The sequence below is a fragment of the Cynara cardunculus genome, unplaced genomic scaffold, assembly GCF_001531365.2.
Source record: "Cynara cardunculus var. scolymus isolate 2C unplaced genomic scaffold, CcrdV1 Un_Scaffold_4230, whole genome shotgun sequence".
NCBI lineage: Eukaryota > Viridiplantae > Streptophyta > Magnoliopsida > Asterales > Asteraceae > Cynara > Cynara cardunculus.
Window position 1 is genome coordinate 9,411 of NW_020201802.1, and position 11,667 is coordinate 21,077.

At 35.1% G+C, this 11,667-nt stretch overlaps 1 protein-coding gene across 1 annotated transcript; it reads right to left on the minus strand.

The window, feature by feature from the left end:
* Positions 1 to 9,880: 9,880 nt before the first annotated feature.
* Positions 9,881 to 10,387, minus strand: LOC112503965 (prothymosin alpha-A-like). The gene has a single exon (XM_025107931.1). The coding sequence runs from the start codon at positions 10,385 to 10,387 to the stop codon at positions 9,881 to 9,883; it is 507 nt and encodes a 168-aa protein (XP_024963699.1).
* Between the last annotated feature and the right edge of the window lie 1,280 nt (positions 10,388 to 11,667).

Genomic DNA, 11,667 nt, shown 5'->3' on the forward strand with positions numbered 1-11,667 from the left:
GTGAATACATGGTGACGAATATTGATGAAGGTCTGTTTCTCACCCTCCTTACAAGAAAATTGGTTTTACCAAAACCAAACTCTATAGAGGCTAATCATTAAAGAACCCACAAAATTGTAAGAATCATGAGAATTTATATATTATGTGCTATTTGACATAATATTTTTTTTTATCTAAGGCTAGTTATTAAGGTATTGATTGACATTTATTTGTTTCACATGTATTTGTTAGAATACGAAACTTTTTTACGTGGTTGTGAAACAAAACAAAATACATATAAAAAGTTTCACAATGCAAAATCAAATATGTATTATATAAACTAAAACACGTTGTGACAACAAATACATGTGTTAATCAATAATTTAAATCCTAGTCCGAGATGGAAAAAGATATCATGTGAACCAATACTTAATTAAGGTAAAAGTTGTAAGGACTCTTACAGTATATGACAGTTCCAATTTGTTAGTCACACACACACACATATATATAGAGAGAGAGGATGAAGAGGGATTGATCTCTCTTTCTGATACAGGGAGGATTCGAGAGTCAACATACACTAACATAGATCAATGAGAAAAAAGAGAACGAGCTCAAAAGAAGCTCTAAGTTCTACATCGGAAATTGGAACACAATCGTTGGCGCGACTTCTCTTGTGACCTAGGTCGCGTGCCTGATCATGCACACGATTTGACGAATCCCCAATGGATTGCATTCATTGGTTTATTTGATTATTTTGTTTTTTAATTAGTCTAGGTTAACTATTTAATTTTAGTTATTATTTATCAGCTTTATATTTAGATTAGGAATATTATTAGTTTACTTTTAGTTATATTTTTATGAGTTTCATTGTTGGTTTAGAATTAGGATTAGTTTGGATTTAGATTTCATAGTTATCTTTGAGCTAGTTTACATTATAAATATGTTTAATGTTTTCATTATTATTAAGTTTATTATTAATTAATATAATTATTTTAGAGTTTTATCTCTAGTTTTAAGAGTTCTCTTAATTTTTCGAGCGTCTCGTTGTAAGGCTCATTATCTTAAAGGGTTTAGGCATTTTTCGATCCTTCGCAACTCCCCGCTGCATCAGTGGGTATTAGAGTATGATTCACCTGTCTTTTTCACTAACAATGTCACATCAGCAGCCCACTATCAAAGCAAACTTGGGAGAGATGAAGGTGCCCTTAACCACCACACTCGCTAATCTAACAGCGTCTGTCAACAAACTATATCCTAACCTCGATAACGACCACCGTCAGAGAAGGGGTAGGTACAAGGAACTGGTCAAGGTTCTGCATGGTGATCACTACAACCCTATAATGTATTCGATTTCTCTCCTAGGAAAACCACCGTCCTTTTGTAAAAGCCACATGAAAAAGATAAAGTCTTAATGGACATGGTTCAAGGTAAAGAACTCATCATCATAAAAGAGCCACAACAAGAAATCTGTAACGAGCCTAAAAAGTCGACAACAGATTTTTGAGCCAGCAATAGAAGACCGCAATGTGAACCAATTGATGACATTCTCGAACCGCCAAAACCCTTGTCACTAGAAGTCAAGAATGTTGACCCCGAAGAGGATATTGCCGATATTTTAGTACCCAAGGCTCTGAATCAGAATGAAACAATTCCTACTAAAGTTCTTGTTGCTTCTTACCCTTTCAAGTTTGATAAAGTATTGCTTGTATGGAAGCAACCACGACAACATCCTTTGGGATTTGAAGATTAATTGGTCAAGTTTTTTAAATTTCGAAGATCGAGTTGTGAACTCAAACGTTTTGAAGGAACAAATGTTCTACGAGTTGGGTGAAGATGTGTTTCAAACGAACTCGAGGTCGAGTTCTTTTCAAGTGAGGGTGATTGATAACAAGGAGGATTCCGGAATCAACTAACTCCATCATGGATCAATGGGAAAAAAGAAAACGAGCTTGCCTTGAAATTATGCGTCAGAAACGGTAACACAATCATTGGCGTGAGTTCTCCCTTGACCTGGGTACGTGCCAAGCCGTGCACATGTTCTGACGAGTCCCGAATGAATTGCATTCATTATTTCATTTGTTTATTTGATCGTTTTGTTTCTTAACTAGTTTAGGTAAATTATTTAAATTTAGCAATTATTTATTACCTTTATATGAAGATTAGGATTATTATTAATTTACTTTTAGTTAATTATATTTTATTAGTTTTATAGTCGGTGTAGAATTAGGACTAGTTTGAATTTAGATTTCATTGTTATCTTTGATCTAGTTTATATTATAAATAGGGTTTAATGTTTTCATTATTATTGATCAACATAATTATTTTAGAGTTTTATCTCTACTTTTTAAGAGCTTTCTCTTAATTTTTCGAACGTCTCGTTGTAAGGTCATTATCTTAAAGGGTTTAGATGATTGTCGATCCTTCCACAACTTCCTGATGTATCACTTTTTCTCTCATTGTTTGCAGATTGTGAGAGAAAAACCAATATCGTTGGTAGACAGACAGTATATATGACAACATATTGAACTAATGTAATTAATAAAGATGACATCAAACAAATACGAGATAAATGAACGTTGTTCGGTATTTACCTATCATCCTCCCCCATCTAATGCTCTATTTATTTTGTACATTGCATCCCACCCAAGGTTCAAAATAGCACGAGGTTTTATGTAGCGGTGAGGTCAAGTTTCAAACCTTGCATGTCATGGTGATGACGTGACGTTTTTCAAAGCGGCAAATTTATATGTCATATATATATATATATATATATATATACATATATGTTTTCTATATATTATCTAATCAGATAATGATACTAAAAAATGTACATTCATATTAGAAGAAGAAAAAATCATATAGATTATTATTATAAGAATAATTTTATCACATTAAGCACATATATAACACTCTTCTTATAACTTTGAACACACACTAAAAGAAAAAAAAAACATAAACTCTTAATATTATATAAATAGACATGATACAATTTTTATTTTATATCAACGAAAATGATAATAAATTAGTCAAAATTAGTTTTTGTTTAATTATTTAAAATAGAACTTAAAAATATAATTTTATAACTTCTTTTGAATCATGAGTCCATAACGTTTATAAATTTATGAAACTGTGAGTAATGTGGTTATATAAATCTAATACTGTAAGATCTAAAGTAAGTATAAAAACACAAAAGATAAAAACAAATATTTAAAAAAAAAGTCATATCTTTTAAAAAAAGTGTGTTATGGCATGCCATGACATCTTACCTTACAGAAACGCCATGGACCATTTTGTAACGCTGAAGAAACATCTTCCGCCATATCACGCCATGACACGTCTTTTTGAACACTGATTCCACCGCCTTCGATTATAACATTCCCTTATCGGCCAACAACTTCTACACCTCCAAAGCTATCAACTTTATCTGATTTTTAATTAATGTTTTTTTATGGATAATCTAAAAGGGAAATGTGTCCCCCAAATCTTGTCCCTTAAAGGATAATTATGTAAAATAAACATGTCTACTACATGTTTCTATATATGTTCTACAACTTTTAGCACACCCTTTACAGCACCACCTTCTATGGTCTTCACAACAGCAATTTTGACTTATTGAATATCTTTTTTCCAATTATATCCATTTTAAATTTGCATTTTTGAATTTATATATAATGTAATAATGTCATTTAGGGATCGTTTATCAAATACTTACCGGTAAATGGTTTACCTATAAATTTTAACACTATCATTTACTTACCGGGTAACATTTTAGTCCACCAAAATGATATCAGCAATAATTTACATGGTAAGCGCTTACCGTGGTAAGAGTCGTCGCTTTCACTTACCGTGGTAAGAGTCGTCGCTTTCACTTACAGGGTAAGACTTTTGGTTTTTATCTCGCTCTAACTGAGTAAGTTCTTGATTCTTACCATATCCATCAGGTAAGATAAGGTAAGCGCTTATCCCGGAAAACGTTTGGTAAACAGCCCCTTAATCTATTAAAAATAATAAATTGCTTTTAGTTGTTTAAAACAATTCTAATGTAGCTATTAAAACATCAAACTTGGTGTTTTGGTGCTCAAAAATCCACTAATATACTTTTATTATAAGTGTTACTTTTAACTACGTCTTTTTATTTTTATTATTTATTTCTTTGGGTTGGTTAATAAATATTCTTTCTTTACATGATTATCCATAAAGTATTATAAAAAACATTTATCTACACAATACTATTAAGTACAAGTATCGTTCATTAATGCAGTTGTCTTAAAATTCAAGATTACAGATTATTAGAACATACGTATAACCTTTTAAAGCTTTTTGAACTTCATAAACTAACAAATACGACCGATAAACATGTTCAAGTCTTCGCACCGTGAGCTGTTTTAAAAAAGGGAAGAAGTGAAAGGGATTATGGGTTCTTGAATCATAAAGACAAAAAGGGGTTGCTTTTCCACAGCTGGAAAAACAGAAAAAGTGGGCTTACTGATCAAAGGAGAAAAGGGGAGGTTTTTGGAGGAGGATACAACACATGAACACAAGAAGGTTTTGGGGAGTTGTAGACGCACACCACGAGGGATGTTATACAGCAGCAAAATGCACATCACAGGGGCTGTTTTGTTTTACTGTAGCAAAAACCACGAACAGGGCCTGTTTTGACAGCAGAAAAAGCAGCAATCTTGGGGATCGATTGGAGACAATTCTAGACAGCGACGATAAGAGAGGAGAGCCAGACCCGTTCATGACATTTTATAGGCCCTGTGCGAACATAAAAACAAGACCCACTGCAAGAAATAATTAAGGCTTTTAGCAACGACTTTTGTTGTCGCTAAAAGTCCATTTATGATAAAAAAAAAAAATATATAACAACATGTCGTCGCTATAAGTTGTGGCGGAAACATGTCTCGCTAAAAGGTGCATCGTCAAAGCTCATTTTTCTTGTAGTGACCCTCCGTAAGTACGAAAACAAACTCAGTAAATGTTTTTCATTAGTATAAAATTATGTAAAAGAAATGCTAATAATTTACTGATTAAAGAAATCTTATTTATCTTTATTACAAATATATAAGAGAGTACTTAAAGTTCACTTACTTCTTATTAGCTAATTTGAAACCAAGAGTATAGAAACTATGGTTGATAAATTTATATAAAAAGTAAGAATTTTTTTAGTTAAGAACAAGAAATATATGTTATTTTGATATAAAAAAGAGAATTCATGTAAATGAAGTAATTGTGAGGGTTAATAAGAGATTAATAATAAAGAAGATTATCAAAGTTTTCCAGACAAGTAGACAAACGAGGATCAATAAGAATATGAAAAAAAAAGATGATCCATTGAGATCTAATAAGAATAAATAATGAATTAAACATATAATATGTAAGCTCAACAAATGATTGTTTGTGCACTTAAATAGAATCATGTGCTATGCTGGAATCCCATTGAAAGATACATAAGTCAAACAATTGATAAAAATATTTAAATTCTATTTTTCTTTTTCTTTTTTGCTCAACTAAAATAAAATGTTAATATTAAAAGTTTATGGAACATGACATTTATAAGAGACATTACTAAATACATCTAGTAGAAAAAAATTATTAATTAATCATAAAACCATGAAACACGTCATAAATTATAAGAAGAATAGATTGATCGTCAAACAAAAGTAAAATATTTTATGTAGAAGCAAAAATAAATTAACAATAGTGAGCAAAAGCAATTAGAACAACATAATCAAATAGCAATAGTCAATAGAAAAAGAAATTGATAAAAATATCCAACAAAAATATATAGCAGCAAGGAGCACATGACATTAACGTTGAATTGTTGAAGCACGAAAACAGTCAAACATATAGCATTTTGCAAAAGCTAATATCATTAGACATTGTTGAAGATAAAAAAAATTAGAAAGACAATAAACAATAGCATATAATGAATGACCAATTAATTTTTTTTCTTCTCAAATGTAATTAGTTGATGTATTTTTTGGCTCTTATTATCTACTAAATTTTTTTTGCCTCTTATTATATGCTACAATCTTTTAGATTTCTTTAATTTATTAAATTATTTTAGACTACTATTGTATTTTAAGGAAAAAATTTGGGCCCCTGATATTTTTGGACCCTAGGCGTGCGCCCATGCCATCCTCCCCCAAGGACAACCCTGAGGAGAGCGATCGATTGAAGCCTTTTTGCTACTATATTTTCATTGTTAACTAAGATAGATAAGCTCAAAACTTGTGTTGCTTTGCATTCAATTGGTTACTTCATTCGGTTTTGTTTAATTCGAAGTTTAAGGGTCTGTTTGTTTTGTAGGATTATTTTTGAGGCATTTGGATTGGAATAGATTTGAAATCATTTGGTTTGGTTTGTAGGATTTGGAAAGGAATTGGATTCCATTATTTATAAATAATTTAAAAAATATATATAAATAATTATAAAATAATTAAATTACATTTTTATTACAAATGTTTTTAACATTTTTAACACCTTATTTCATACAATCCCGTGAAATCCCAAGCACCCCCTAAAGAATTTCAAAATCCTATGTTTATAAGACTTCAATTAAATCCTAGGATTTATGTTGGGTCACCTATTGATTTGGTGATGACCCACTGATCTGTTCCTCTATCCTATCAACACTTAGTAGTTATTGGTTTCTTAATACATACTTAAAACCGTTGGCAAAATCGAAGACTAACTGATGTGAAGACAGAAGGTCACCGATGAGGTACTGTGGATCAACTATTTAAATTACACAACAAGACTCAAAGTAGCTGATTTGAAGATTGAAGATGTTTTGTAGCTACTAGCCGACTAAAGGAAGATCTTCATGCACCGGGATTTGTATGTAGCTGTTTGAAGCTACTAATCCATCCAAAGAAGATCTCCCTATAGACTGACTATATCTCAACATGTACCTGATAAAGACATTCCTTATCAGGATATTTGTTTTTGCATGAACAGTGTTGTGTGCATGTTGTGTGCGATGAAAATGATATATCAACTACAATCAAGTCAACGCTTGTCTTCTTATCCTAAGATGACAAGTGTTCCCATGCATTTAATGCATGAAGGTAGTATAAAAGACAGTATGCATCTCTCATGCAAATAATGCTTTCCTGAAAGAATTTCTAAGTGCATTCTCAAAGGTAATCGACTATCTTCTACTATACCCCTATTCTCTTGTGTGTGAAGAAAACCTTAGTGTTCTTCTGTTGGTCCCAGCCAGGTCTACAAGAGTTTAGAGGAACAATATGTAGAAAAAGGGGGGGATGAATACAAACACAGAAAACTTTCGTATTTATAAAATATATATTGATATAGAAGGATCAATACGGATTTTTTGCAGATTGTTTGCAGAAATAGAAAAGGTAAAGATAACCTATCTAAAACAATCTAAGATTATACACAAATATACTTAGCAAATAGAATAGATTTGCCGAAAAGATAAAGACATAAATATGTTCTTCTTGAGTAAGAACTTTAGAATTTAGAGAGAAATTCTAACTTGCTTGAAGATAAGCGTATGTGTTCTGTAGGTAGTTGTATAGTGCATGGAGAGAGCACTCAACTATTTATACCTATTGCAATAAATGAAAATCAGAAGGGATGGAACACGCGTCAAGCTTTAAGAGGAAAGTTTGTCATTCGCTACAGTAAGTAGTACATTTGTCTATTCATGAGCAAACATCCTTTCGTGGAGTTGGTGGACACTAGATTCGACTAGTCGGCTCCGTGGTGTACTATACTCTTGGAAGGGTATGGGTTTGTCGTTTGTGTGTGGAAGGACAAAACAAAAACAATCGTGCATGGCAAGCTTCATTTGATCGTTGAATGCTAGAATAACACTTGAGGTCTATGCAGCATTCACTGAGGCTTGTGCAGTCTTCACACATATGTTGACCAGGTTGTAATCACTGAATATTGCTTCAGATCACGAACGTGCCAGTCACTAATCTTCAGTTTCAGTCTTCGACATTCACTAAAGATTCTTTGGTGTGATTTTTGTCTTCTTGAAGTATCGTTGTCGTTGTAGGATTACAATGCGTGTTTCAGCGGTTACTAAATAGATTCAGTGATGATCGCTGGAACTGAAAAGACAGAAACAGTAATACTTCGAAAGGTAAAATGGATTATCATCAAATCAATGAGAGAGAGGATCAACAATCTCCCCCTATTTGATGATGACAAAACAACATAAAAAAAAATTGCCTTAAGGTTTAATAGTAAGGAAAAGTTACATATAAAGTACATGTCCCTTTTAACTATTTTGGGATCTTTTTCAGTGATACAGTTTTTACTATATAAGTTTTCTTAAGTTACAAGTTTAAGGAAAAGTACAAGAAGGGAAACTGAAACTGAAAACATGTTCATTGACTGAAGATTGTTAGTGACTGTAAAGAATACTGGAACTCATAGACATGTGTCCGTATTACTCTTTTCAGTGATCTTTTTCAGTGAGGCTGATGAAACATTAATCAAAGGAAAATTACAAGTACTTCAGTCAGTACATTTCTAGAATTATTACATATGAGTTGTACACTGAAAGAAAATACATAGAAAAATAAGACTTACAATGAAAGATAAATTTACAAGACAAAATTTCATAACTAATCTAAGTCGCTAAAGTCAATGTAACCAGGTACTTCTTCTCCAAGCATCTTTCGACATAGAAGTTCTCTTCTGATTTTGTGGTCTATCATTTCACCAAAGAGATCATTGTCCAACGAATATCTTAGATAAGCAAGATGTTCCATAGGACAAAGATTAAACTCAGACACTCTCTGGAAGTTGTTTTCTCCTTCATAGTCAAGGAATATAAATCCAAACTCAGGCTTTAGATGCACAGTGTTGGGTATGTAAGGACCCTTCGCTGGCAAAGAGAGGTTCAACATGGAGATGTCTGGCTTCTTCGAATCCTTGAGGATTTCGTCCAAGGAGAACTTTGTTTCATGTTCATTCCTCAGAGTTGGTCTATCGTTAAGACATGACGGTTTTATTCTTTCACCTTTCTTCAATGACGGCTTTGTAGGTACAACCAAGAATTTGGACATCTTTTTGATCAGCTTGCTGAGAATGTCTTCAATTATTGGCTTATGCCTTGACTTTGAGCGCTGAATGGCTTGGCGGATTTCCAGCCAGTCACTATAGCCATATTGTCCAATGTAGGAAGGATACTCTGTGACAGCTTCAAGGTTGTCTCTGGTGATGAGCATGGAGACGAGCATTCCACCATCTTTCATCCGTCCATTCATGTGACGTTTGAGATGTGATGGGGACTTATTCTCTTATTTAGACGATCTTCGCTCCATTTTCTATCTCAGTCATTCAGCTTCATTGCCTTTTCATGTTCAGCTTCTGCAATGGAAAGCAACTTAGCTTGGGCCTTGACAGCGTTCACCATCTTTTTAGATTTTTTCTTTGGAAGAACTTGAGCAGCAAGAGACTTGGCCAACTTTAGGCTGTCCTCAGTCTGTTGTCGTTGAAGATTGAGTTCTTCCTCAGCCTTGAGTGCCTCGAGTCTTTCAACTTCAGACAGAAAGTCAAACTCACCACAACTAGAGGTACTAAGAGGGATTTTTACTCTAGTTTGTTCGAGTGACTTCTTAAGCTGAGTCATCTGCTGGTCACTAGGAACACTGAAGGTTGGGTTTTCAGGTACCCATTTCTCTAGTCGACCGCAGGTAGTAGAAGGCATAGAAGAGAGTTGACAAAAGAAAGTGACTATTGCAAACCTGGAGAATTTTGTACTTTGAGGCACGACAGGTTTGAAGAGAACCTTGAGATTTCCTTCTTTACCAACACCCTTGTCTTTCGATGCGGTGTTCTGGTCCTTTGAGGAAGTATCCTTCTCTTTTTCTTTCTCTTTCTCCCCCTAGGGTGAAGAATCCCTGAGAGAGACTCATTTCAGAGCATTGATAGGCTTGTGGTACTGAATCATGAAGTCGTCGTCATTGTCGTCGTCATCATCATCACCACCGTGATACTTTCCAGCGTTAGGAAGGGACGGAGATTCATCATCATCTTCATTTTCATTGTCTTCATTATCATATTCCTCATCACCAGCATCAGATGCAGGGGTGATAGGAAGGTCTTCGTCATGAGCTTCAGCATCAGTTCTGAGGGCATCATCAACGACCTCAGTTTCATTAGCTTCATGGGAAGTGATGGTTTCATCAACAACCTCAGCTTCATTAGCTTCAGTTCTAGGAGCATCAGCTTTAGGTTCAGTTGTAGGGACAACAACAGCAACATCCAGATCTTTCTCCCCCTCTTTGTCATCAGCATGACTAGAGAAGAGGTTATCAAGACTCAGTGCTATGATGTCCATCCGTTGTTTAAGCTCGCTTAATGATCTATCTTGAAGAAGACCGACTTCGAGAGCCTGATCCAGTGTGAGGCGCTCCATCACTGTCAAGAAGGGTGTAGGAGCTAGTACTGGACATTGAAGGAGCTCCAGTATCTACTACAACAATTCACCATACCTGGCAAGCTGAGCATTCGCTTCATCGGCTTTGCTGTTTAGAGTAGAAATAGCATCAGCGTTGGTGCTTACAGCAACTTGCACCACAAAAAGTTGTTCATTGACTTCATTACGTCAGCGTTGACAGCTGAGAGGTCAGCGGAAACTTCATCCCTAAGAGGCATGCCTTTATGGACTTCATCCATTTTTATGAAGACAGTCTATACAGTAGGGAGTAGCAGCTTCACGTCATTAGCCATGTTATATTCCTCTTCCATGGCTGGCGTTTCTTCATCGCAAGGACCTGAAGAAGAAGATGGTTGAGCATAAGATGGCTCGGGGTTAGAAGAAATGAAAGGGTAGGATGGAGGATTACCTGAGGGTTCATCAGCACCATCTGAAGGATTGATGTTGGTTCTCTCCAGGTTGCCTTCATGTGGATAGGCGTCCATTAACTGAGGTGTTTCGAGAGGAGCAACCTCAGGTACTGTGGTGGGTGCTTCATCATGAGTGAATACAATCGATGATGAGTCATGAGCACGTGTTGAGAACAAAGAAGGAGGAGAGGAGAAGATGGCTGAGAATGGTGGAAGTAGGTGTTCAGCAGTGGCTATGCTGATATTTACATCTTCAGTGATTTGGGTCACTGAGACATTTGTGATCGGAGCCATAAGTACGACAGTGACTGTAAAAATCACAGAAGAGATTGTAGGAGACCAAGCTGAAGGTGCCTTGAGGTTAAGGCTAGTTTCAATAGCTGAAACCTTTTGAGAGGTAACAACCAGAGATGTGGTTGTTCCCTTTTTGGCTTTCTTGTCCCTTGATGGAGAACCAAAAGTGGTTTGAGAGGAGGTTCTTTTAGAAGAAAGGGAGGTGGTGGTTGGGATAGACTTTGGGGGGGTTTCCTTAGTCTTGACCACTGGAGCAAGGGAAGAAGGACATACCAACACAGTTGGAGAAGCTGAAGAAGGATATGTAGGCGTAGTTGAAGAGAGCGTAACGTCTTCAGTCCTCAGCTTATGATCCAGGATCTGGATCCAAGCTTGTAGATGGGAAGGTTTCCTTCTGTGGAGTACTTGTTGCTAAATATCTTAGCAAACACCATGGATAAGAACTTGGTGTAAGGTACTACCTTCTCCCTCTAGCGCTTGTTCAGCTTCAGCACCAGATCTTCAAAGATCATGCCGGCAAAGTTGATCGGCCTTTGGCGAATGACAGAGACAACA